At 46.1% G+C, this 27,145-nt stretch overlaps 5 protein-coding genes and 1 long non-coding RNA gene across 15 annotated transcripts; 3 read left to right on the forward strand and 3 right to left on the reverse strand.

Moving 5' to 3' along the window:
- Positions 1-267: 267 nt before the first annotated feature.
- rpp30 (ribonuclease P/MRP 30 subunit) lies at positions 268-3,121 on the reverse strand. The gene is made up of 12 exons (XM_053413633.1): positions 3,009-3,121; positions 2,154-2,209; positions 2,019-2,075; positions 1,855-1,920; positions 1,669-1,740; positions 1,484-1,573; positions 1,262-1,378; positions 1,142-1,171; positions 1,026-1,063; positions 863-942; positions 689-781; positions 268-448 (listed from the first exon to the last, which is right to left on the reverse strand). Exons 1-12 carry the CDS (start codon positions 3,079-3,081, stop codon positions 399-401), a joined length of 822 nt encoding a protein of 273 aa, XP_053269608.1. The 5' UTR covers positions 3,082-3,121; the 3' UTR covers positions 268-398.
- A 450-nt stretch (positions 3,122-3,571) lies between these two features.
- On the reverse strand, positions 3,572-8,822 carry nudt13 (nudix (nucleoside diphosphate linked moiety X)-type motif 13). 10 transcript variants are annotated; one of them, XM_053413635.1, is made up of 9 exons: positions 8,718-8,822; positions 7,994-8,129; positions 7,782-7,924; positions 7,406-7,513; positions 7,223-7,329; positions 6,941-7,066; positions 6,678-6,789; positions 6,441-6,595; positions 3,572-4,429 (listed from the first exon to the last, which is right to left on the reverse strand). In XM_053413635.1, the coding sequence occupies exons 2-9, from the start codon at positions 8,083-8,085 to the stop codon at positions 4,235-4,237; spliced, it is 1,038 nt and encodes a 345-aa protein (XP_053269610.1). In that variant the 5' UTR covers positions 8,086-8,129; positions 8,718-8,822; the 3' UTR covers positions 3,572-4,234. The 10 variants fall into 10 exon arrangements, with proteins under 10 accessions (XP_053269610.1, XP_053269611.1, XP_053269613.1 ...); XM_053413636.1 differs by having other exon boundaries at positions 7,994-8,154; positions 8,718-8,776; XM_053413638.1 differs by having other exon boundaries at positions 7,994-8,134; positions 8,726-8,771.
- A 163-nt stretch (positions 8,823-8,985) lies between these two features.
- si:ch211-207i20.2 (uncharacterized protein LOC568537 homolog) lies at positions 8,986-12,500 on the forward strand. Its single transcript, XM_053413634.1, has 5 exons — positions 8,986-10,025; positions 10,266-10,413; positions 10,508-10,566; positions 10,638-10,746; positions 10,885-12,500. The coding sequence occupies exons 1-5, from the start codon at positions 9,849-9,851 to the stop codon at positions 11,895-11,897; spliced, it is 1,506 nt and encodes a 501-aa protein (XP_053269609.1). The 5' UTR covers positions 8,986-9,848; the 3' UTR covers positions 11,898-12,500.
- Positions 12,501-14,555: 2,055 nt separating this feature from the next.
- noc3l (NOC3-like DNA replication regulator) lies at positions 14,556-23,171 on the forward strand. Its single transcript, XM_053413645.1, has 21 exons — positions 14,556-14,815; positions 15,160-15,364; positions 15,468-15,594; positions 15,672-15,826; positions 15,903-15,959; positions 16,057-16,187; positions 16,265-16,426; positions 16,521-16,614; positions 18,232-18,407; positions 18,493-18,621; positions 18,706-18,834; positions 19,056-19,136; positions 20,090-20,190; positions 20,273-20,345; positions 20,441-20,504; positions 20,592-20,663; positions 21,042-21,223; positions 21,548-21,676; positions 21,769-21,866; positions 22,616-22,700; positions 22,773-23,171. The coding sequence occupies exons 1-21, from the start codon at positions 14,807-14,809 to the stop codon at positions 22,896-22,898; spliced, it is 2,385 nt and encodes a 794-aa protein (XP_053269620.1). The 5' UTR covers positions 14,556-14,806; the 3' UTR covers positions 22,899-23,171.
- LOC128426640 (uncharacterized) lies at positions 17,825-21,163 on the reverse strand. Its single transcript, XR_008333277.1, has 5 exons — positions 20,620-21,163; positions 20,314-20,491; positions 20,064-20,182; positions 18,210-18,432; positions 17,825-17,963 (listed from the first exon to the last, which is right to left on the reverse strand). It is a non-coding gene; the product is annotated as an uncharacterized LOC128426640 (long non-coding RNA).
- A 535-nt stretch (positions 23,172-23,706) lies between the features above and the next one.
- Positions 23,707-25,553, forward strand: ch25h (cholesterol 25-hydroxylase). The gene is made up of 2 exons (XM_053413646.1): positions 23,707-24,133; positions 24,273-25,553. Exons 1-2 carry the CDS (start codon positions 23,708-23,710, stop codon positions 24,603-24,605), a joined length of 759 nt encoding a protein of 252 aa, XP_053269621.1. The 5' UTR covers position 23,707; the 3' UTR covers positions 24,606-25,553.
- The last annotated feature ends 1,592 nt before the right edge of the window (positions 25,554-27,145 follow it).

The following is a 27,145-nucleotide window of genomic DNA, read 5'->3' on the forward strand; positions in this document are numbered from 1 at the left end:
TTTTTAACGTGACTGAAAAATGTCAAACTATTTTTGATGAAAACATTTCCCTCTTGGGGTCTGACCAATCAGGGCAGCATTTGCACAATAAAAATAAGACTGAAAACTTGTGAGGTGTTTTGTTTGGAGTCAGTGAACCCTGTACTTCGTCTGACAGGAAGATCATCGTGATACTGAAAGAAACTTAAAACAAGGTTCTGTTCCGACATCAACTCTAAAATTATTTGAATATTTGATTTAAATCAGTTCATTACAGACAAGTATGAATTCATTTAGTTTTTTTATTAAGATGTTTCAACATAAAGTGTCCTCTTATAACAGAAGTCTGGAGAAGAATCTAAATTAAAAACGTCACCGTCAACCAGTGAACCTGAAGATCTCAGTAAGCCCCGCCCCCTTCAGCTGTCAGCCGGAGTGGTTTTGTGTTTCTTTGCAGCCGGAGCTTCGCCTGTTGAGGTAGAACAACAGAACATGAGAACATGTTCCTTACATTACGATTAAAATACACAGGAAATGATTATAAACGTCTACACAATGTTCCACAGCATCAGGAACATTAATAACTCATGTTAACTGAACGTTCCACAGCATCAGGAACTATCTCCGTCACTGGAGAACGTCTCAGAGTGATCAATATTTAACTGATATCGATCTCCTTCAAAAGTTTGTGGTTCCTCAGAAAACCTACAGTGTTCAGACTGTGGTGGAGCCTCCTGCTGGTCACATGAGTCACTGCAGCTCTTCATTGTGTATATGATCCCGCTGGCCGTCTTCCTGGTTTCTGGACAGACAGTACAAGTAGTAATAGTATTCAGTACACTGTAGTAATAGTAGTGAGTATTAATATTGAGAGTAATCTAACCTGCGTGCAGTAGAACTGATCGACACGTGGAGGAAACTGCTTCTTTGGAATCTTTGTCCGACAAACCGAACAACAGACCTCTGACCAACCACTTCAGGAACACAACGTCACACAACATCACACACTAACACAGACACACATACACACTGAAGCAGCAGGATACAGGTTGGTGACATCATAAGGACCTCTGAGCTCCAGAGCCTGAAACACACATCAGTTTAGATCTAACCCTCATCAAGACGGATCCATTTTGGTCAATAATCACAAGTGATCTCTCACCTTCTCAGCTGCACTGGACAGGATCACGTTCTGAAAAACACAAACTCACATCAGTCCACATCAGTCCACATCAGTCCACACCGTCAGGGGGACGACATCTTAGCCACAAACAGGACGTACCCTCCCCTTGCAGCTCTCCATCAGACAAACTGCGTTAGCGATGGTGTAACGTCTCATGGTCGAGTCTCTGATGGCCGCAGAGTACGAGACCTCGAACACAACACCTCTGTCCACAGCCTGGACGCACAAAAACACACACACACACGCACACAGTGAATCCAGCTGTTGCAAAATAAATCGCTGCCTATCCTCATAAATGATAATCAATGAGGATGACCTCACCCCGCTCACTGGCGCCCTCTTGAAGAAGAAGGGAAGTTTCTCTGTGACTAAGATGCAGATGATGTCGACGTCGTACAACAAACAAGCCGCCTGAACACAAACGCATCGTTGTCAACATGCGCTGCATTCACTGACATCATGTGGAAACTGGATGTGAACAGGAAGCAGCTGTTAATGGTGCTCACATGGAAGAGTTTCTCTGTGGTGGGCTGGACGGCCAGCAGGTCGAAGCTCCGGTACTCTGCAGCGTTCGGCCTCTGAACACACGCACACACAGATCGACCAGTTACCACCATCTGCAGATTAATCAACCCTGCTTTTATTCTGAAGGTCTGAGCTTTTATTTAGATCCTGTGAACACGAACACTCACAAAGTGACTGGAGTCTGACATCACAACTGTCAGTCTGTTCAGCACTCTGATTGGACGAGAGCGGCCCTACCAGAAACACACATTAATACAATAACCACTCGTGTCCATCCCCATCAGCATCGTCCTCACTCGTCCTCACTCGTCCTCACTCGTCCTCACTGTACCTGGACGACCGGCAGCTGATCCATCAGCTCGGTGATGGGCGTCGGCGTGGGGATCTCCTGCAAACAGGAAACAGACAGGTTACTTCCTGCGGGCGACTGACTTCCTGAACGCAGCAACGCAGAGGACACACCCACCTGTTTCTTTTTGGAAGGTTCGAACACATAGTTGATGGCGACAGTGGAGAAACCAACTGAAAGAACAAGACATTACAGACAGCTCAATCACTGACAAGTCACTGACAAGTCACAGCTCAATCCCCGACAAGTCACTGACAAGTCACTGACAAGTCACTGATCAATCACCGACAAGTCACTGACAAGTCACTGATCAATCACCGACAAGTCACTGACCAGTCACTGATCATCACTGACGAGTCACTGACCAGTCACTGACGAGTCACTCGTGATGTTGATCAGGTCATTTCCTCTTTGACCCCATGTTGTTTTTCTAACAGCTGATTTTCTAAAGACACAGATTTAATTCTTAATAAAATCTTTGTCATGTGACGTTAAAATGCAAAGTTATTATTAGTGAGAACAACAGATCTTATAATAATAATTGTATTAATATATGAGCAGAACTTTGGACAGTGGCTGGTTAATGTGAGTTCCCAGTTAACTACAGGTTAACTACAAGCTAACTAGCGGTTAACTACCGACAGGTGAGTTAACACGTGTTGAGTTCAGAAACAGAAACGTTAAATTGAGGCTTGAGCAGAGCCCGGTGTAAAGGGTCCACAGCCCGGAGCTCAGAGCGGGGCTACGCTGACTGCTCGCCCCGCTGCCGGGTGGTGGTCCCCCGGTGCAGAGTCCGGGAACCACCACCCGGCAGCGGGGCTGCGCTGACTGCTCGCCCCGCTGCCGGGTGGTGGTCCCCCGGTGCAGAGTCCGGGAACCACCACCCGGCAGCGGGGCTGCGCTGACTGCTCGCCCCGCTGCCGGGTGGTGGTGCCCGGGTACAGGGTCCGGGGGAGGCCGGTGCAGACTCACGCTGAGCCGCGGACTCGATCAGGTTCCGGACGCTGGAGCTGGAGCTCAGGTTCAGATCCATGAAAACCGCCATGATGCTGCACGTGCTCCGCCGAAAGGCCTGCTGGGAGCTGTAGTCCCGCCTGTTACGACGTCACAGTCTCATGGGACATAATGTAACGTTTGAGAAACAGAGTAAAGTCAGATATTTAAAATCTGAATGTTTCTGTTTCATGTGACTTTAGTTTGTCTTCAACTTAACTAACTATATAACCCTAACCCCCGTACTAATGTAATCTTTTTCAGATTCACAATTTGTTTTACTCCTCTACATATACATGCAGATAAATAATAGAGTAAAGCAGCATTTAAGTGATGGATATCTTTACTTGAGTATTCTTGATCTAAGGACTTAAATACTTTTACCTCAGCAGGATTGTGAGGGTAGGACTTTAACTTTGATCGTTATTTACTCAGTGGTTCAATTGTGAAAAGTTGTCAGTTGTTTCTCGTGCACAAATAAAAGATAAAACCAGTTTATTATAGAGACATGATGATAGAACCTTTAAAATCTGATGAAATCATTTCTTTCAACTTTTTATTTTGAATAATCTGTGATTTAAACTCAATGAACAAAATATTCACATGATCAAAATAAATGAAGCAGATGAACTTTTTAAATGATCCGTTTTAACACAACTTTAAAAATCGTATGTTTTATTCAAAGTCATCAGATTATATAACAGAGAGGTAGATGTTGTTTATTAACATTTCATTACAAAGGAATCACAAAAAGACGATAACTTATAAAAACATTATCAACCTAATTAACATGAATAGTCATTTCAATGATGTTTAAAATCCTTATCTTTTAATTTGCCTTTGTCGCCATGTTTTCAGTGATCATGACCTCTGACCTGTCATGTTGATTTTCATTGTGTCTTTGTATTTCCTGCATTATGTTACATGCTAGCATGCTAACTCATTAGCCTCTGGACATCGACAGTGAAGTTAACATTAGTTAATGTGTTGTTTTCACTCTGTGGACACGACTTCTTGCTTCGTAACATTGAGCTAATTAGCTCCATCTAGAGACAGCGTTGATTTAGCTTAATCATACAGTGAGTTTTGTTATTATAGTTCCCATGATGCAAAGCTGGATGTGTTCAGTTGTTAGAGCTCAGTACTTTTGTCGCTCGTTTTCTGAAATCTCTCCGACTTTCAGGACTCGTCAGAGAGACATGACGTCACTCTCCTCTCTCGCCGCTCTGCTGTCGTTCCATCCATTCCGTGATAAGGCGGTGGCCGATGGCGTGTTTCGGGGGAAGCCAGACGCCGGGAGGGTCACCTCTCCTGGGCGGAGACTTCATTTGGAGGGCGGAGGTGATTTCCTCCAGACTGAACCAGCGAGCGTCCTCCAGCTCTGTGTGGTCGACGTCCAGCTGCACAGATAACAGGGTCAACGCTAGGTCCTCCACTGGTTGTGTTCAAACTTGAGTCCCTGCTCTCATCTATCATCTACAAACTGCTTTTCCTTCCAGGGAAAAGCTCCTCCTACCCGTGAACTATTACCTTTGACAAGGTCAAAGGTCAGTGTGACACTCAACAGTTAACTCTCCCTTACTGCCAACATAACTGCAACAACCTTTTCCTGTAGATTCATGCTGCACAACATCAGGAGGCCAGGTTCTGGTCCAGGCTCTGGTCCAGAATCTGGTCCCACCTAGACTACTGCCCCCCCTCCTGGCAGGTCGACCTGTTGCTGCCCTCCGACCTCTGCAGCTCATCCAGAAACCAGCAGCTCCACTGGTCTTTAACCTGAGTTCACTCACGCTCCTCTGCTCCCTTCACTGGTTACCAGTGGCTTCATCCGTTTCAAAACACGAGCACTTGGTGCCGGGCTGTGACCGGATCGGGTCCAGTCCACATCCAGGACCTGGTCCAACGTTACAACCCGTCCGCTCTGCATGGACCTGTCACTCAACAACATCAGGACCGTTTCCTACCGTGGAACCAGCTCCACATGGACATCAGGACAGGAAGTCCACACATCGTCCTCAAGACTGAAGACACATCTCTTCAGACTATACCTCGGATAAAAATGTTTTAATAAATATAAAATTTAAAACACTATATTTAGTGGCACTTATGTCACTTACTCATCGCACTTTGTAGTTTGGCGTTCTTGATTCTTGTTGTTGTTTTTTTTCCTCATGGTTGATGCACTTACTGTCAGTGTCTCTTTGGATAAAAGCGTCAGCTAAATGTAATGTAATGTAATGTAATGTAATGTAATGTATTCACAGGTGAATGTATCTCTCACTTTCAGTTCGGGAGGCAGACACCATCTGTTCGTTTAAGAGTAGGCTCAAAACCTTCCTTTTTGATAAAGCTTATAGTTAGAGCAGGTCCAGTCTCAAACCTGCTCTGAGTTCTGCTGCTATAGGTCCAGAAGGGCGATAACATCAACTGGCGCTTTGCATTGATTAGTGCAGCAGAACGTAACTTGTTCTATGTTCTAGAATAGGAAGCGTTTAGTCTAAAAAGGCATAGAGGTATTGAAGTCTGATCTACTGAGTGGGTCACATGGTTTTCATCGTTCTACCATACAAACCAGTAGCCAGTCAGATTTACCTTGAGCCTCAGTGTAGCCTCAGGTTCAGCCTGTATCATTGTGTCATTGATTACAAGACAAACACACCTGATGGTGCAGAGGGACGTTATGACACATGACACACGGAGCTTCTCTTTCCAGCTTCTCCTTCCTCTTCTTCATCCCTATCACATCAAAGAGATTCATATCTCATCAGTACATGTTTCTGACTTGTCCTCTTCCCTGAGTCCCTTTGTTTTATCTCCCGCGGATCCAGGGCCTCTGTGGCCGCACCATGGATTATAATTTGTGGATCGCGCATCAGAGGTCGCGGTGGTGGATCCAGTTTGATCCAGTTTGGTGGATTCTATATCATGAGGGCTGATCGTGGTGGTAATGGTGGATCCTGTGTCACGTTGGCATCAGATAATGGTGGTGGACCAGGACCAAGGTGGCAGCTGATGATGGATCCTAACTGGCGGCAGTGGACAATGACTGTGGACTCTAGTGGATCTGATCTGGATGGTGGATCATGATCCTGCTGGTTGCTGACCAGAGACTATGATGCAGCAGGACTGTTTGATATATAGTATTGAAGTTATCCTTCAAGATGTTTCCCCTCATCAATGCTGCTGAAAACTTTAATCTGTTGACTTGTGTCCGTCCTGGGAGACGGGTCCTCACATGTGTCTCTGAGGTTTCTACGTATTTGTACCTTTTTAGTAGTTTGTCCTGACTCTTGTTGAGGGTGAAGGACAGAGGATGTGACACCATGTTAAAGCCCTATGAGACAAACTGTGATTTGTGAATATGGGCTATACAAATAAAATTTGATTGATTGATTGAGTATGTCAGCTCACCTGAGTGTGGGCGGGGCTCACAGAGGCGTGGCAGCCCAGCATAAAGGAGCTGTGAGGGAAAGGCCAGTGCTGCGAGGAGCTGTAGGAGATGCTGTCGACCTCTAAACCCACTTCCTCCGCCACCTCCCTGCACAGAGTCTCTTCCACAGACTCACCTGGAACAGACACACACAGGTGGGTTAGACCCGGTGAACAGACGGGAAACAGATAAGAGAGTGTGTTACAAGTGAGATTGACCCATGTCACAGAAACCAGCCAGAGCACTGTACATCCCCCGTGGGAAGGACGACTGTCGCCCCAGCAAACACCGCTTCCCATCAGACACCAGGACAATCACCACTGGAGACATCTGCAGGAAGACCGGAGAGACCAGGAACTAGTCAGAACAGAACATCGATCCATGCCACCAACAACAAAATTGAAAGCTGGTTTGGATCCAGGTTTAAATCTGGTTCAGATCCAGTTTAGGTTGAGTTTGGATCTTTTAAAATTAGATTCACAGTTGGATAGTGGACAGTCCCGCTGCTCCTGCAGACTCTCTGACTTCCTGCCTGGTTCCGGTGGGTCGGCTGGCCTGTAGCACAGCAGAACCTGTTGGTTTGATGCCAGCGCAGCAGAGCCTGACCCTGCAGGACAGACCATGATCAGGACCAGAATTGATCATCCACACTGGACACTGTCGGCAGGTCCACTCTAATTGTCTGAGCTGAGCTTTTAAAAAGGAATACTTCAAAATATAAGCATGAATCAAATGAAGACACAGTCTTGTTGTAGTTCCTGACCTTGGCCACTATAGGGACCTCTGCAGCAGTCAGCAGAAAGAAGGATTTCCTGAGCTCTACAAAGTTGCCTTCACACTCGTCTTCTACTGCTGCCTGATCCAATTCTCCTACAAAACCGAACACAGAGCAGAACATCAGACCAGAACCTGCTGTCAGTCCGACGAATGGATCATGTGTTCTCACCAACATCCAAACAGAACTGAGCCTGGTTCTCTTCAGAGCACCCGACCAGAACCGACTCCGTCAGCAAACATCTGTCATGACCAAGTCGCTCCAGCATCAACTGCACATCTGGAATGTAAAACATCAACTGTGTTAGAATGTCAAGCTAATTTGTGCCTCAGGTTATGGTTCTACACTTTTCTACTGATATTATCTTTATAAGTTTCCCTAATTGTAGTCCTGTCTATTAGCTTCTGTTCTTGAGGTACCTGAAGTTCTGTTTTTCTGAGGTTCCATACCAGAGGTCCTGTTTTGTGGTTCTCTACCTGCGGTGGAGGTTCTGAACCTGAAGGTCTCTTTTTCTGTGGTTCTCTAAATGAAGCTTTAGGTTCTTAACCTGCACTGCTGAATGTTGCCGGTGTGAAGGTTCCTCTCTCAGCAGGTTGCAGCAGAGGAGACAGACGGTGGAACAACATGATGTGGCTGCTCTGCAGCGCCTCAGCACACAAGGAGTCGTCCTCCTTCAGCTGGTTCACATACCTGAGGAGACAATCAATCATCCACCTGCTAACAATCAGCTGATCATTTAGAAGTTGTAAGTTACTGAACCTCATCCTGGAGACGTATCTAGAGCAACTGCGACTCTGCGGACATTTTGAGGTAGAGAGGAGGATCCTCAGAGGTTTCAACATGGCCGCCATCCTGAACTGGTCTGGACCAGACTGGTTTCAACCGATTCTGCTGGCTGCAGACAAGTCAGAGGCAACTGACTTTTTACAGAAGAAAAAAACTAGCTTAGCATAAAGATGAAGGGGGGGGGTACCTAATTTAGCATTAAGACTGGGGGAAGTGGGAAACTGTTAGCATATCTAATCATGAGCAATAGGAGGGTATTAGCCTAGCTTAGCATGAAGACCAGACAGTCAGATCGAACTATAGATCTTCTTCACAGCAGTTTTGTTGACATGAAATCACAGGTGTTATTACACATGAATTTACTCACTGTTGTGATTTACTTATTTTTACTATTTTATATCAAATTGCTGCTGTGAAGATCAATTCTTCATTAATGTTTCATGATTCATGTTGATATAAAAGTGAATGATCTTTAGTGTGATGTGTTCTGACCACAACACATGAATGCACATGTTAGTGTTTGTATCATAAACACTAAAAGAGAATAATGCTATTATAGATCGAACATGTGACTAATGTGTTTATATGAAACAATCATGAAGAAAACATGAAGCAGCTTTGACCTCAGGTCACAGAACAAAGATGACGGAGTTCAGAGTCACAGTGAACACGTCATTTCAAAATAAAACGTGTTTACCTGCAGCTGCTGCTGCTGCTGCTTCTTCTTCTTCTTCTTCTTCTTCTTCTTCCGCTTCTTCCGCTTCTGCTGGTGTCTGTAAGAGAGAGTCTGCCCCCTGCAGGAACCCCGGCAAAGAAAACCAATAAATACACGATTTACTTAAGTTTCATTTTAAACAGAAACACGTTCATGAAATAAACTTCTGAAACCCAAACTTCAAGCTGAAGAATAATTTGAAATTATACAAAAAATAATAATATTGTAGAATCTGCTTCTCCCTGCTTAATGTTTTTGACCGGAAAAGAAAGTAGACCTCTTCCGGTTCCGGTCAGCGCTGTATGTTGTGAGTTGATCTGAAACTTTTTCGCCTCAACTTTAGTTTTGATAAAGTGAAGAGACTCCGCGAGGCGGAGCGCGTGAGCTGCTGGTAGCTTCTGTTAGCTGCGGTTAGCTTCTGTTAGCTTCTGGTAGCTGCTGGTAGCTGCAGTTAGCTGCTGTTAGCTTCTGTTAGCTGCGGTTAGCTGCTGGTAGCTGAGGTTAGCTGCTGGTAGCTGCTGGTAGCTGAGGTTAGCTGCTGGTGGCTGCGGTTAGTTGCTGGTAGCTGCTGTTAGCTGCTGGTAGCTTCTGTTAGCTGCGGTTAGCTGCTGGTAGCTTCTGTTAGCTCTTGGTAGCTGCCGTTAGCTGCTGGTAGCTTCTGTTAGCTCTTGGTAGCTGCTGGTAACTTCTGTTAGCTCTTGGTAGCTTCTGTTAGCTCTTGGTAGCTGCTGTTAGCTCTTGGTAGCTGCTGGTAGCTGCGGTTAGCTGCTGGTAGCTTCTGTTAGCTCTTGGTAGCTGCTGGTAGCTTCTGTTAGCTCTTGGTAGCTGCTGGTAACTTCTGTTAGCTCTTGGTAGCTGCTGTTAGCTCTTGGTAGCTGCTGGTAGCTGCTGGTAGCTTCTGTTAGCTGTTGGTAGCTGTGGTTCGCTTCTGTTAGCTCTTGTTAGCTGCTGTTAGCTGCTGGTAGCTTCTGTTAGCTGCTGTTAGCTGCTGGTAGCTGCGGTTAGCTGCTGGTAGCTTCTGTTAGCTCTTGGTAGCTGCGGTTAGCTGCTGGTAGCTGCTGGTAGCTGCGGTTAGCTGCGGTTAGCTGCTGTTAGCTGCTGTTAGCTGGCAGGATGAGCTCCTTAGTGGCCCTTCACACCCAGCTGGCCACCGTCATGGAGTCTTTGGTTCACGCTGCGGTGGCGGAGCTCAAGAAGCTGGTGGACAACAGCTCGATCTTTCTGGACCTCCGGACCGAAGCAGAGCTGCCTCTGCCGGCCAAAGTTTCATCAGAGAGCCGGGAGAAGACGGTGAGGAGCCGGGCAGCTGTGGAGCTGGACCCCGGAACCAGAGCGATACACTGGTTGTACAGTTTGATTTTAACTCATGATTCAATTCAGGGAAAAACAGTTAAAACAGCCACAACATATGATTTTGTATTGACCAGAATCATTTATAACCTGGTGTAATCACACAAGAGAGAGAACTGCTTCACATTACAGCTGCAGTCAGAACATTATGAGGTGAGTCTGACCTCTGACCTGCGTCAGGTGCTGTTCGCCTCCATCATGGAGACCCTGGGGAACGAGGCTCTGGGGAAAATTATGAACATCGTGGATGAAGCCGAGCTGGTGTCAGGACGGACTGGGAAGAGACCACAGACCAGCGTCCTCCACATCCTGAACAACGCACAAGTCGGTACGTGGCCCCGCCCCCTGCTGATTACACACATGATCTCTGAAACCCAGCGGTGATTACATCGTGCTGACGTGATGTTTACATGTCATTACAGAGTTGGAACACTCGTACGGCGTCCGACTGCAGAGCTGCGACCCGGACAGGTCGCCACAGGTAAGACTACCGCCCACACACCTGCTCATCGTGATGCGTTCACTGACCTGACCGATGTGAGTACATTACAGACGTCGCTGCTGACCCAACCAGAGAAGGAGACGGGGGAGGTTCCGTTTGTGCCGGCGGTGACAGTCAAAGACGGACTTGGAAACATCGACCTAGGAGCCATCGCTGAGAGTGAGCACCTGATCAATATCAGTCAATACTTGATCAAACCCAGTGACCAATACATGTTCCTGGTCTGATCAATTTCAAATCCCTGCTCAGACCTCAGGATGTGTGGCTTATGATGATGATGATGGTTTTTCCCTCCAGGAGCTCATGATGAAGCTCAGCTTCTTCTAATCGACCGGCAGGAGGACATTTCCGCTTCCCCTGAGTTTGTTCTTGAGAGCGTCACCTGGAAGTACTTCACATGCACGCTGTGCAGCAAGTCCTTCACTTCTCAGAGCAACCTGAGGAGCCACCAGCGTATCCACTCTGAGGAGAAGCCGTTCTCCTGCAGCATCTGCGGCAGAGCGTTCCGTCAGAGGCAGAGCATGCAGAGCCACACACGCATGCACACGGGGGAGCGGCCGTACAAGTGTCCCGAGTGCGAGAAGTGTTTCACCAAACAGACGCAGCTGAAGACGCACTCCATCATCCACACTGGGGAGAAGCCGCATGGCTGTGAGGTGTGTGGCAGCCGCTTCAGCCTGCTGCAGAACCTGCACCGCCATCAGCTCACGCACACGGGCAAGAAGCTCTTCGTGTGCAACGTGTGCGGGAAAGGTTTCACCCGTTCCGTCACGCTTAAGACTCATGAACTCATCCACACGGGACAGAAACCCTTCAAATGCGAGGAGTGTCCCAAGACCTTTCGCCACGCCGTCAACCTCAAGAACCACCAGAGGATCCACAGTGGCGTGCGGCCCTTCAGCTGTGAGCTCTGTGGGAAGAGCTTCCGCCAGTCAGTGAACCTGAAGATCCACCGCAGAATCCACACCGGCGAGCGACCGTTTAGCTGCCAGGAGTGCGGCAAGACGTTCAGCCAGCAGAGCAGCCTGATCTCACACGGCCGCACTCACTCCTCCGAGAAGCCGTTCGCCTGCAGCTCCTGCGACAAGAAGTTTAACAACGCCAACAGCCTGAAGCTGCACGAGCGCGTCCACACGGGGGAGAAACCGTACACCTGCGACATCTGCGGCAAGACCTTCAGTCAGGGAAGTCATCTGAGGACGCACAAGAGACACGTCCACGCCGGCGGCAAACAGTTCATCTGCGACAAATGCGGGAAGAGGTACTCGGACCAACGCAACATGAAGTTGCACAAGTGCAGCTACGCGTGAATGAGATGACGCAGGGATTTAAAATGAACTGTATCAAAGTTCTGGACATTCAGGGATTAAAACTCAGTTTGAATTTTATTTTACTTATGAAACAGGTTTTTTTAAGAGGAAAATTATTTATTCAGTGTTGAGGAGGGTAAACCGATCAGATGTCATTTGTGTTGATATGTGTTGGGCTTTGAAAATTTCCCATGAGCCTCTTCTCACAGCAGTGCACGATCTTTGACCTTTGATATTTAAAGGTGAGAGAGGACTTAAGTATGACGTGTGACTGTCTACGTGGACGCTAAATACTTCAGTGTAACGGCTGCTCACAGTTACACAACGGTTACAGATCCCTCATGTTTTCCTGAGGAGTGTCAAAGTGTTTTTGTTCGTTATGAAACTGACGAGACAAATTAGAAGATGCCACAGTGGATATAATGAATGAAACTCGGGGTCAGGGCTTCAGCCTCCACGCAGGATTAGCTTTCACAGCGCCCCCTAGTGGATGTTCAATATTATTGGACCAGATAAGGACACGTATCTATAATAAGCCCGGTAGGATTTTATAATATTTCAAGAATTTTGTAAAAAGTAATAAATGTTAAATTTCTGTTGCAACTGGTCTGTTTGTTCTTAAAGGTACAGTTCCACGTTGAGAGTTAGAATATTTTATTATGAATAACTATAATAATATCGTCATGTTTCCACTCCTGTTTGTCTATTTGTTTGTTTGTTTGTCAGCAGGATGAGCAGATCTCCAGTAAACCTGGTGGAAGATGATTTATGGCTCAGTGTAGAAAGTTAGTTTTAATCTTTTTAACATTGTGACATTAAATGTTTTTCGTTTTTTCAGAGAATAATTCATGATGAAAAGTGTCCGACTGATTTTCAAGAGTGTGATCTGGTCCAGATTGAGTTTAATAATCACGAGAATGAAAAGTGGAACAGTTAAAAACTAATAGTTGGTCTTGGTGGAAGAATGAGCTCAAGAAATGTTCTAGTTTTATTTAATGAGTTTGACAGTCAAAACACAACATTAGATATATTAAAAGAAATTGATGGAAATCATCAAAACTAAAACATCAAAATTCCTAAATCTTCAACCAGTGAATCAGAGTAATCAGATTACTGGTAATAGAATTCCTTAATTATTAGGTATCAAATCAAATGAAAGTTTATTGTCACATGCACCAATGACAGCGTCGTCGGAGCAGTGAAATTGTTGTCATGTCAGACAACATCTACGCAGTAGATGACTTTACAAAATAGAAAAATAACATAACATCGTAACATATAACATAGTCAAGTGATGCAGCAGTTTACAGGGTAAAGGATGGGGAAATATTAAATTAAATAACATGAATATATGTAAAACATATAACATAGTCAAATCAAAGTCAAATGAAGCAGCAGTTTACAGCGTGAAGGAGTGGGGAATATTAAATTAAATGAATATATGTGAAGTAAGTGTATTTGTATGAGTGGGGGAGCAGAATGTACATGGTGACTGTTCAGAGGGTCAGTGTTGATGTTCAGAAGCCTAATGGCCTAGGGGGCGGGGGAGCTGTTAGTGAGTCTGGTGGTCCGTGCTCGATGCTCCGGTGACGTCTGCCAGACGGCAGCAGGGTGAGAAGTCCACAGCCTGGGTGGCTGAGGTCCTGGATGATCTTCATCCAGGACCACAGCCTGGCTTTTCTCAGGATCTTGTGTTGTAGATGTCTTGCGCAGAAGAGAGATGGCAGCCGATGATGCTCCTCTGTCTTCACCAGCCTCTGCAGGGCCTTGTGATCAGAGCGGAGCAGCTACCAGGCAGTGATGCAGCCTGAGAGGATGCTCTCAATGGTGCACCTGCAAAAGTTTGTTAAAGTTTTTGCAGCCATTCCAAACTTGTTGAGTCTCCTCAGGAAGTATCAGTGCTTTTGTGCAGTTTTGACCACAGAGTCCTCTTGTCTGGACCAGTCAGGTCCTCTGTGATGAACACACCGAGGAACTTGAACTCAGAGACTCTGTCCACTACAGCTCCATCGATTTGTAACGCACCGTGCACCCCCCCCCCCCCTGCAGCTCCCTGAAGTCCACGATCATCTCCTTGGTCTTGCTGACTTTGAGAGACAGGTTGTTCTTTTGGCACCATGTCTCCAAGCCTCTGACCTCATCTCTATTGCAGTCGAGTTCTTATGTTTCATAAAACAGTTATGTTTATTGGAATTATTCTATTGACATCTCTTCAGATTAAGATACATTTATTTGTCCCAAACACAGGCACACTCATGCAGGTAGGGAAATGTAACCTCTGCTTTTGACCCATCAGGTGCAGGACACACAGAGCAGTGAGCAGCCAGGTACGGTGCCCAGGGAGCAGATGTTGGGGGAGTAAGGTGCCTTGCTCAGGGGCACTAGACAGGGTAGAGAGAATCCTCTTGGATTTTTGGACAGATCCAGGTTCGTCTCTTTGTTGTTTCTCCATGGATTCGAACCAGAGACGAACCAGAGACCTGATCCTCCCATAGTCCAAGTTTCATCCACTAGTCCACCGCCAATATACCAAATTAATTAATTTATTAATTTAATCGAAACGTGACAACGAAAAAAAAATAGATTATTCTCTTTAATCTTTTGTTTTGATGAAGACATGAACCAGGTTTGAATATTTACTGGTGAATAGTTAATGATATAGTTCTATAGTAGTCTTTCTGTTGTTCTGTCCTCCCGCCATTGGGGGGGGCTGTTGTGTCCACGGCGGAAGACTCTGGTTGATCGTTTCCGGGTCGTCGCTGTGAACCCGGTTCTCACATCAACACACGTGAAGCAGCGAACCGGAGTTTCTCTGTTAAACTCTCCGGTGTTTGTTGTCGCTGCGACCGAGGAGAAGTGACCGAAACCCGGGAAGAAGAAGAGCCCTGAGGCCCTAAACCACTGACGTCATGGCTCCGGTGAGTTTACACCGTTAAATAAACAGTTTAAGATTTAACCCTTACCCTTATTTATCTATCTTTCTATCTATATCTATCTCATCTAGTTATCCATCTATCCGTCTAGTTATCTATACGTCTAGTTATTTATTTATCCATCTATCTATCTATCTATTTATATTTCTATCTCTTTCTATCTATTCTTCTATCCAGTCTAAGTCTATTAATTTGTGATGAAAGCAAACTTTCAAAATCAAAGAGTAAAACATATCAGATCTTTATTTTGACAGAATAAATTCTTTGAACTCTTTAACCTGTTCAATTTGACTTCATGTATTTTATTCCCCCCCCCCCCCCCCCCGCAGCCTCGGTCGAAGAAGGTCCGCCCGTCGTTCCGCCGCCTGCTGAAGACGAGCGATGTGAAGCTGGAGAACAAACTGAAGAACCGACAGATGAAGCAACAGAACGTCGCCAAAAAGCAGCGTAAAGAGCAGAAGAAGCTGAGGCAGGCGGTGAAGGAGGCCGTCCTGCGGACGCCCCGCCCACTGGAGACCTACAAGAAGAGACCGGGTGAGAGGACGATGTGGACGATGGGTCACTCTCTGATTGGTTTAGAGTTTTGTTTTTCCCCAGGGGGCCCGGGATCTGATGCTCTGCTTTGTGTCTCCTACAGAGGAAGAGGAGGATGAGGAGGAGTTTCTGGAGACTCTGCCCACCGACATGATTGAGGACGAGGACATGCAGCAGATGACGGCCATGGCTCGACAGGCGTCCTTCATCACCAGGGACCTGTCGTCATGGTAACCACAGACACACACTCAGTCGTCATCCGGTTGTGATGAATAACAAGATGGTGACGGAGCTGTGTGTGTCCCAGCGGGCCGGTGCACGGCGGGAAGAAGAGGAGCTCGGAGGTCGTCCACAGCTACGAAAAGGTCCCGAGGAAGATGGTGAGGACGGAGGAGAAGGAGATCATCCACCTGCTGCCAATCAAAGACAAGACGGGAGTCATTCCCCAGACTGTGGAGAGAGGTAGGACTATCGACCAGTGATGGATCAGGGATCGATCAGGGATGGTTTTAATATCACTTGTGATTTGTTTTTGAAGTCATCAAACATCAGGAGCAAGAGGAAGCAGCTGAAGAACAAGAGGAGCCAGAGAACGGTATGAGTGAAATCACACAAAGAAGAACACGCATGAGACGAGATGAAAAGTCACAAGCTGTTGGTCCTGATGTGCTGTTATGCATCCTTCTGTCCAGAGGGGGAGCCAGAGAGTGTTGTAGAACTGACAGCGGAGCAGATGGAGCTGCTCAGAGCTCAGAAGATAAACCAGAAGAAGCTGCTCATCGCAAACATGGCGTCAGCCGTCATCTCCGACCCGTCCAGTAACGTGAGTCTGGATCCAGATCAGGAGCTGCTGGATTTACAGAGACAGTCAGAGTAATGTGTGTGTGTGTGTGTGATCAGATCAAGAGGCTGAAGGAGCTGCGGGGGATGCTGATGGAGTCGGACCCCTGCGTGGCGGTGACGGTCAGGAAGCTGGTGATGGTTTCACTCATGGAGATCTTTAAAGACATCGCCCCCACCTACAGGATCCGCCCCCTGACCGCCGAAGAGAAGGGCGTCAAGGTGTGTGTGTGTGTGTGTGTGTGTGTGTGTGTGTGTGTGTGTGTGTGTGTGTGCGTGTGCGTATGTATTCTGATGATGATGATTCTGTCTCCAGGTGAAGAAGGAGACTCAGCGTCTCAGAGAGTTTGAGGAAGGTTTAGTGAGTCAGTACAAGTTTTACCTGGAGGACCTGGAACAGACCATCAAAGGTACATAACAACTACACTACAACACACAGCAATGACACACAACCTCGACTACACACTGACACACAGAATAGCTGGACGATAACAATAACAACCGCAGATTAACGATATATTTGTGTAGATGTGTGTTCACGTGCCAGAATCAGAGAATGCATGACAGACCATTTTTTCAAAGAACACAAATTCTCCTGTTTGTGATTATTTGTCTTCATCAGACTTGAAAGATCTAAATACAGTTATTAGTCGTAAATAATCAAGACTGAGTTCTGTATTGATGAGTTTACACCTGTGTGTGTGTCTGTGTATCAGAGCGGTAGAAAGAAGCCAGAGAGTCAGGATGGACTGAAAGAATTAATATAGTTTATTTATATATATATATATATATATATATATATATATATATATATATATATATATATATATATATATAAAATGTTGTATACTGCTCAAAAACATTACGGGAACACTTAATTGTCACAGTATAACAGCCCTAACACTAACACCAGTCAGTTAAACTCCAGAGATCAAAGTGTCCATCAGAAGAACCAGTGGTTCAGCTGCACCTCCCTGGGTTCCTCCCGGTGCAGGGCCCCTGGGTTCCTCCTTGTACAGTGGCCCCTGGGTTCCTCCCGGTGCAGGGCCCCTGGGTTCCTCCTGGTGCAGGGCCCCTGGGTTCCTCCTTGTACAGTGGCCCCTGGGTTCCTCCCGGTGCAGGGCCCCTGGGTTCCTCCTGGTGCAGGGCCCCTGGGTTCCTCCTTGTACAGTGGCCCCTGGGTTCCTCCCGGTGCAGGGCCCCTGGGTTCCTCCTGGTGCAGGGCCCCTGGGTTCCTCCTTGTACAGTGGCCCCTGGGTTCCTCCTTGTGCAGGGCCCCTGGGTTCCTCCTTGTACAGTGGCCCCTGGGTTCCTCCCGGTGCAGGGCCCCTGGGTTCCTCCTTGTACAGTGGCCCCTGGGTTCCTCCTTGTACAGTGGCCCCTGGGTTCCTCCTGGTGCAGGGCCCCTGGGTTCCTCCTTGTACAGTGGCCCCTGGGTTCCTCCCGGTGCAGGGCCCCTGGGTTCCTCCTTGTACAGTGGCCCCTGGGTTCCTCCTTGTACAGTGGCCCCTGGGTTCCTCCTGGTGCAGGGCCCCTGGGTTCCTCCTTGTACAGTGGCCCCTGGGTTCCTCCCGGTGCAGGGCCCCTGGGTTCCTCCTGGTGCAGGGCCCCTGGGTTCCTCCTTGTACAGTGGCCCCTGGGTTCCTCCCGGTGCAGGGCCCCTGGGTTCCTCCTTGTACAGTGGCCCCTGGGTTCCTCCCGGTGCAGGGCCCCCATTGACTGACCCTCACGTTCCTCGGACCTAAATCCAGTTGAGCACCTATAGGACGTTATGTGTCGGTGCAACCGATGCCACAAAGTAATATAATGTTATATAATGTAATGAACTATAATTTAATACTGGTCATTTTGCAGATTCATTATTTCTACAGTAGATTCCGGAGGCAGATCATTACATTTATAATATATATTATATAAGATAAAAACACAACCGATGAACTCAGCCTTCCCTTACACACACCACTGCATACAACTTTCTACTACACACTGATACACACACACTCACTGCCTGTGTGTTGTGCTGTCAGACTGGAAGCAGCAGAAGAAGAAGCGTTCGCAGGTTGTGAGTCTGCAGTCGTACCAGAGTCTCGCCCACGTGTCGGTTCGTTGTCTGTGTGAGCTGCTGCTCGCTCTGCCGCACTTCAACTTCCACAACAACATCGTGGTCGTCCTCGTGCCGCTGATGAATGACCCCGCCAAGCAGGTGAGGCCCCGCCCACTGCACCATACTGTCAGGAAAGGTTCAGGAGTCAGACATGTGATGCGTTCAGGTGTCTCTGTGCTTACAGGTGTCAGACATGTGTTGTGATGCGTTCAGGAAGCTCTTCCAGGAGGACAAACTGGGCGGGGCCTCATTGGCGACAGTCAGAGTCGTCTCTGGACTCGTTAAGAGTCTAAATTACAACATCAGACCTGAGGTAACGAATCAAGCACACCCAAACATCATGTCCGCTGCTTTGGGACAGCTGCCTCACACTGACATGTTGACCCCCCCCCCCCAGGTGCTGCGGACGCTGCTCAGCCTGAGGATTCAGGAGATCCAGATGAAGAAGGACGTGGAGGCGACTGCGCCAAAGAAAAAATTCATGAACAATAAAGAGAAGAAGAGTCTGTCCAGGATGAAGAGGAAGGTTTGTTCATCAGCTGTTGATAATAATCAATAATCACATTCAAGCGTTAATCAATATTACGCATTAGTTTATAAACATGTAATTACACATTTACAACGTGTTTGTTAATGTTCCACTTGTTCTCTCTCTGTGTGCGTGTGTGTGTGTGTGTGTGTGTGTGTGTGTGCGTGTGTGTGTGTGTGTGCGTGTGCGTGTGTGTGTGTGTGTGTGTGCGTGCGCAGTGGAAGAAGGCTGAGGAGAAGCTGGAGAAGGAGTTGATGGAGGTCGAAGCATCGGAGAGCAAAGAGAACAAGATCAAGCTTGTGAGTAGAAAGCTGAGGCTCCGCCCTAATGCATGATCACTCTCATTCCACAGGTCATGTGATGTAAACAGGAAGTAGATTGTCTCCTCTGCGGCTGGTTGCTTAGTGAGAGAGGAACAGTGAAGGTGAAGAGGCAGAGCAGGGTCGACGAGGTGGAAGTGTGACCGACAGGAAGTGTGCCCGACAGGAAGTGTGACCGACAGGAAGTGTGACCGACAGGAAGTGTGACCGACAGGAAGTTTTTTACCGACAGGAGGTGTTACCGACAGGAAGTGTGACCGACAGGAAGTGTGACCGACAGGAAGTGTGACCGACAGGAAGTGTTACCGACAGGAAGTGTGACCGACAGGAGGTGTGACCGACAGGAAGTGTGACCGACAGGAAGTGTGACCGACAGGAGGTGTGACCGACAGGAAGTGTGACAGACAGGAAGTGCAGCCGACAGGAAGTGCAGCCGACAGGAAGTGTTACCGACAGGAAGTGTTACCGACAGGAGGTGTTACCGACAGGAAGTGTGACCGACAGGAAGTGTTACCGACAGGAGGTGTGACCGACAGGAAGTGTGACAGACAGGAAGTGTGACAGACAGGAAGTGTGACAGACAGGAAGTGTGACAGACAGGAGGTGTGACCGACAGGAAGTGTGACCGACAGGAAGTGTTACCGACAGGAAGTGCAGCCGACAGGAAGTGCTACCGACAGGAAGTGCTACTGAAAGGTCTTCCTCCATGTGACTGATAATAACCAATCAGGAGGAGAACGTGTCACCGTTTACCAGTTTTCAAACCAGTTCACACCAGTCTCTGATTCAGAGGCTGGCCAGGCGTTACAATAGTGATGATGTGTCTGTGTGGGAGGAGCCTAAGTTAAAAATTCAATATAAAACTTTATTAGTGAGAGAAACCTGATCTTCTCCTATCTTCTCTACCTCTTGCTCTTCCTCCTCTTCCTCAGCACACAGAGACTCTGAACATCGTCTTCCTCATCTACTTCAGGATTTTGAAGAAAGCTCAGGGGTCTGTTCTTCTTCCTGCCGTACTGGAGGGACTGGCCAAGTATGACACACACACACACACACACACACACACACAGACAGTGTATTGCAATAGCACTGACTCTGTTGTCACTTCCTGTCAGTTTTGCTCATCTGATCAACTTGGAGTTTTTTGACGACTTACTCAACGTGCTGCAGAACCTCATCCAATCAGGAGTGAGTATTCACTTTGGCCTCGCCCCTTACTGAGCCATTAGTCCGGTGTCAGAAACCGATCGATCAATAAGTGATTGATGATGTCATCTCTGCAGGATCGGACCAATCGGGAGAGTCTTCACTGCATCCAGACCGTCTTCACCATCCTGTCAGGACAAGGTCAGACTTTTATTTTGAAAAGGACACATGGACATCCTGCGACAGGAGGTCAAAGGTCCCTGACTCTGTGATGTGTGTTTGTATCAGGTGACGTCCTGAACATCGACCCTCTCACCTTCTACTCTCAGCTCTACTGGATGCTGCCGCGGCTACACGCAGGTCAGTTCACAGCTGTGATGTCATATCCTGGGGCGGAGTTTACACTCACACACCCCGCCCCCCCACACACACACAGACAGTGAAGCAGAGATAAACGACAACGTTAATGTGGAATAGGCAGTTTGTCGATTAGTTGAAGAGTGGAAGTCTAACCCTAACCCAGACACACACACACTATGCTAATACAATAGAAACCTAAGAGTTCATTTAAATCATAACCTTCCAGTTCACTGAGCTAGCCTCATAAATCCTGATTCTAATGTTTATTATTTAATTGTTAACAGAGCCAGAGAACCAGAATATTCTCTAAGCTTATTGCTCTTTGATAGCGTGAACGTGTGAAAACCGTTAAACATGAAACTGCTCCGTCTGACCCAGGGGCGCCTAATGATGACATCATCATCTTGCTGCGTTGTCTGGACACCTTGTTGATCCGCCGCAGGAAGCAGGTCACCCTGCAGAGGGCGATGGCGTTCATCAAAAGACTGAGCACACTCAGTCTCCACGTCCTGCCCAACGCCAGCGTGGGCCTGCTCGCCGCCAACAGAGCCACCATGCACGTGAGTGTGTGCATGTGCCCTTGTACAGCTATCTTTGTGAGGACCAGTTTGAGTCTACAACCTACAAAGTGAGGACCTTTTGGCAGTCCTCATTTTTTGACCCCCCCCCCCCCCCCTTAATGGTTTGTTTTGTTGGTTTGGTTAGTATGAGGGTTATCATGGTTAGGTTAAGGGTTAGGGTTAGGAATTTAGTTGGATGGTTAGGGTGGGGGGGCTAGGGAAAGGGTTAGTGTCCTCACTAAGATAGCTGTACAAACGTGTGTTTGCATTAAGAACTTTACTGTCTGAACACATTGTGATTGATTAACTGTGTGTGTCTGTCAGTCTTTTCCTAAGTGTGACTTCCTGTTAGATAACGAGGTTCAGGGCAGTGGCTTTTATCTGCCGGAACTCGATGAACCTGAACATTGCAACGCACAAAACACTGCACTGTGGGAGCTACACACACTGCAGGTACACACACACACACACACACACACACACACACACACTGAATGTACACATTGCATATGCTGATTAATATCATTGTGTGTGTGCGTTCACAGAGACATTACCATCCAGTTGTGCGACAGTTTGCAGCTCACCTCAGCCGGGGAGCTCCCAGTGAAGGGTCGGCGGCGCTCGGCATGGAGCTGAGCCGCAGGTACGATCAGCACGGCCCTGCTCCATGAAGCAGGACTTATGGTTATCAGGTTAACTTCAGGTTTATGTGTGTGTTAGTGGAGGAGAACCACACATACTTTAATACTTTATTCCTTTAAGTAGCTTTCTCCTGTGTAGTGATATTATTAAATAGGCGAGATCATGGGTTTCAAGCGTTTCATCGAGAAGCTTCTTCACTTCCAAGCGTCTCGTTAGTGAAGCAGGTTCCGATCTCGTTATTCCTCTCGTTCACACATGTTGTTATAACGTGGTCACCAGGGGGCGCTGTAAGGTACACACTGACACAATCCCAGAGGTTTTACCAACTGTAACTGTTTCTTTTATTCTGGATGTTTGTTCTCTTCTCATTTTTATTATACAATAGTTTGATCCTCAGCTCTGCTGTCAGTCAAACTGTCCATGTCTGTGAATGGTGATATGCAGTAAACTCCGCCCCTTTCATGTGCACACACGCTCAGAGCTGGCAAACCTGAATTAACTTAACGAGTTGATAACCAGCGTCATGTGACCAGTTAGTTTTGTTGTGATTGTTAGTTAAGTTCATCTGGATCTCAGCAGGATATCCTGGACATGTTGAACTTTGTAGTACAGACCTCTGGAGCAGGGAGCGTTTGATTTGATGCTGTTTATCTCCCGATTCACACACACCACAATCATGAAGCCTTTAAAAACTCTGTAAATGCTCCTTTAAATTTCAAATTCATGTGCATGTGTTGACTTCCTGTCCAGGTCTCCGGTTGAGCTGTTTGAAGATTACAACGTCAAAGACATGACCTTTAACCCCCCGGTAGCTCCGCCCCGCACCAAGAAGAAGGTAGAAAAATCAATCTTACCTTTAACCTGCTGTTCACATCCTAACGTGTACTGATTAAGTTTAATTCATCAGGATCGATTCACACACGGAGCCACGCTGCTGGACGCCGAGCTGCAGAGACGAGTCAATGAGGCTCTGGACGCTACAGAGGAGACGCAGCTGGACTTTACTGCAACACAAACACCGAGCCAACACTGACACACACACACACACACACACACACAAACACACACACAGCAGGACGTAGACTTCCTTTAAACATATAAATAGTGAGTTCAGAGACATGGAGGGAACCAGAACAGAAACCAGTGTGAACCTAATGAGGAACCAGAGTAGGGACTGATCAGGAACTAAACATCCCATAATGCTTCATAAGAGAAATGTGTAAACACAACTGTTGGAAAGAGTTTGTTGAATGAAATGAAAAGATTCATTTGTACAATAAAATAATTCAATCATGTAAAAATCAAAGTGACGTTTTGTTTTTATTGCCGAACAGAAACTGAGTGTGGTGTGATCGGGTGTTTCCACTTCCTGCTTGTTGGACAGGAAGTGGAAACATGTTGTCCATCGTTTGTTCATCCGATAAATGTTTGTCTAGAGACATTAATATCTATTATTATTATGAAGTGAAGAAGAGATGCTAAAGAGCTGAAGATGCTGGTGCTGAATATACACACACATACATATATATGTATTATATGTACAAACATATATAGTTATAAAGTTATATATATCTATATATGTGTGTGTGTGTGTAATAGATATTGTGCTTTGGGAAGCTCCAGCTGCTGAGATGTGTCAACCAGCAGGTGTCACTGCTGAGTTTGAACCAACAACCTGAGCTTCTGTGATGTAGTTTCCTGTCAGAGCAGGGAGAGTCTATATATGGTTGTGGGGGCGTGGCCCGGATGTGGTGGGCGGACAGGTTGTTCGTGGAGTGGGCGGGGCTGGGCTCATATAAAGCCAGTCAGTAGGTGTGTCCAGCTCAGTCTGAACCAGATGAGATGATGCTGCTGCAGCCGCTCTGGTCTGTCCTCCTGGGACATGCCTCCATTCTGCACTCACCTGTCTTCCCCGTCCTCTTCTCTCTGTCTGTCTACCTGTCTTTCTGTCTTCCCTTCCTGCTGCTGGACCTGTTGTCCTCCAGGTGGGCCCTGGTGCGCAGGTACAAGCTGCAGCCGGAGAGCTCCGTCAGCTGGGCCTCAGTGCGGAGCTGCTTGAAGCTAACGCTCTATAACCACCTGGTTTTTATTTTGCCGCTTACCGTGCTGCACTCCTACCTGCGGCCCCTCCCCCTGCCCGAGGAGGCCCCGCCCTTCCCCCGGCTGCTAGCTCAGGTGTTTGTCTGTCTGCTGCTCTTCGACTTCCAGAGCTTCACCTGGCACCTGCTGCATCACAAGGTCACCTGGTTGTACCGCAGCTTCCACAAGGTGCGTACCCGGTCACTTGCACTGTCCCAACCGACCACACGGTGGCGTCATTTTATCCAATAATGTTTCATTCCTGATTGATAAGAATTCAAATGTAATAAATCCATAATTAAACTATTTCCTCATGTTTTTTCTCCAGGTGCACCACACCTTCAGCTCCACTTCTGCCCTCACCGCAGAGTTCTCCGGCGCCTGGGAGACTCTTAGTCTCGGCGTCTTCGCCGCTGCCACTCCGGCCCTGCTGAGCTGCCACCCGCTCACCGAGCTGATGTTCTTCCTGGTCAACATGTGGCTGTCGGTGGAGGACCACTGCGGCTACGACCTGCCCTGGGCCACGCACCGCCTGGTGCCGCTGGGGCTGTACGGAGGCGCTCGCCACCACAACCTCCACCACCTCAAGTCCAAGTGCAACTACGCCCCCTACTTCACACACTGGGACCTTCTGGCAGGGACGCTGTGCACGGGAGACTGACCCACTCCTGAGGAAGATGAACTGATGAAGATGAACTGATGGAGATGAACTGAGGAAGATGAACTGATGAAGATGAACTGATGGAGATGAACTGATGGAGATGAACTGATGGAGATGAACTGATGGAGATGAACTGATGGAGATGAACTGATGGAGATGAACTGATGAAGATGAACTGATGGAGATGAACTGATGGAGATGAACTGATGGAGATGAACTGATGGAGATGAACTGATAGAGATGAACTGATGGAGATGAACTGAGGAAGATGAACTGATGAAGATGAACTGATGGAGATGAACTGATGGAGATGAACTGATGGAGATGAACTGATGGAGATGAACTGATAGAGATGAACTGATGGAGATGAACTGATGGAGATGAACTGATGAAGATGAACTGATGGAGATGAACTGATGAAGATGAACTGATGGAGATGAACTGAGGAAGATGAACTGATGAAGATGAACTGATGGAGATGAACTGATGGAGATGAACTGATGGAGATGAACTGATGGAGATGAACTGATAGAGATGAACTGATGGAGATGAACTGATGGAGATGAACTGATGGAGATGAACTGATGGAGATGAACTGATGAAGATGAACTGATGGAGACGTTGGTCAACGCCTTGACCTGAAGTTTTTTATATCAATGTTTTAAAAACAGAATCTGAAGTCCCTGTTTTTGAATTTCCAAACGTTTAGTGTGAATTATTTAATAATATTTTGTTTGTGACAGATAATAGTTCATATTGAACAAATGTATTTAATGTTTTGACTGACATTTTTTTATTCGTTTTTATAAAATATTATTGATTTGAATATTAATTATGTTTTTAACAAACGAAGGTTCAAATTTTGATGTGAAAAAAGTTTTCGGGTAAAATAAAATGCGAAAACTGTTTTTGTGAAGTGATCAGAATAAAGTTTAATAACAAAACTAACTTGAATGATTTAGTTCTTACTTATCTCAAACATAAAGGAGAACCTGTGGCAGCTTCAGTCTTCAAGAAAACTCAAAAGATGTTTAGTTTGTCCAGTCTGGGCTACTGTCAAGTTAAATACTTTATATCTCTACGGAGGCCAACATGTTTCTCAAAGTATTTAAATATAAATCTTTTAAATATTAAGTATTTATATATAAAAGGCTCATTCTAGGTTGAATAAAACAACAAGTTAGGGGAAACACACTAGTGAAACAACACTGGGATCATCAACTATTAAGTATTAAATTTCTGCCAATAGATCCGTTCCCCTAAATCGTACACACTGAACCTTTAACTCTAAAGTGACCACAAGATGAACTTCCAATGTAAATTCATTAATGTTAATCGACACATTCTAATTGAGATATTTATTCATTTACATATTTGTATTGATGAAATGAAAGTCTGAAGTAACAGATTACATGTACTCCGGTACTCGAGTACAACTCTAAGTAACTTTCAGAGGGATTCTACCTTTAATCCACTACTTGCATTTGATTACTGTAGTTATTTAGTTACTTTACAGACCACAGTGCTTTGTTATAGTAAATAATCTATATGTTATTAAATTTGGATCATTTTAATATTTTGAAAATGTTAAAAATAATGTTATTAAAATGTTTCATGGATGAATGTTTTTAAACTGAAGACATTTGAAGAATAAAATAATCATTTGATAACATTTAAAATGTAACTGATCCATTTGAAATAATCTAATAAACATGTTCTTCAGAGGAATATTAATGTTCTTCTGAACATCACCAAGCTTTAGGAAAGACTCGAGATGAAAAATGTTTCAGGGCGTGAACTCTGAATGAAGAAACATTCTCCCATCAGCCATTGCTTCCTGATGACTCAACAAACATGGTGCAACACAACCAGAAGGATTGGATAAGAACAAAAGACTCTGGAAAATCCCTTAGGGACACTATTATTATTATTATTATTATTATTATTATTATTATTATTATTATTATTATTATTATTATTTATCACGAGCGATAACAACATCGTGGTCAAATTGTATAAAGCTCAGGTCCAGGAGGATAAGAATCAAAACCTTGTTCTCATCAGAGTTCAGTCGGAGGTCACTGATTATTTCAGTCATGATGATGATGATGATGATGTTTCGTGTTTTTTATCATTCAATTTTAGAGTCCAAAATAATGTTTCTATCTGATTTTTACAACATTAGACTTCAATATATCATGTATGTTATTCTGAACAATTGTGTGCAATAAGTGTGTTTGTACGCGTGTGTAGAAATATGTGTTCAATGATGTGCGACTGACAGGAAACGACTCGTCATCAAATTCAGCAGGAAAAACACACAGGTGAGTCAGTGTGTGTGTGTGTGTGTGTGTGTGTGTGTGTGTCTGTGTGTGTGTGTGTGTGTGTGTGTGTGTGGACTTTCCCCATGAGACATTCTTTCTGAGTGAAAACACTTTGATAAAATCAGGAAAACTTGAAGACATTTGTTCAAACTCGTTTGAGAGACAGTTTTAAATCATCTGAGATATTTGAAACTTCTGTTCAGACACGTTTTCATA

The sequence above is a fragment of the Pleuronectes platessa genome, chromosome 21, assembly GCF_947347685.1.
Source record: "Pleuronectes platessa chromosome 21, fPlePla1.1, whole genome shotgun sequence".
Taxonomy (NCBI): Eukaryota; Metazoa; Chordata; class Actinopteri; order Pleuronectiformes; family Pleuronectidae; genus Pleuronectes; species Pleuronectes platessa.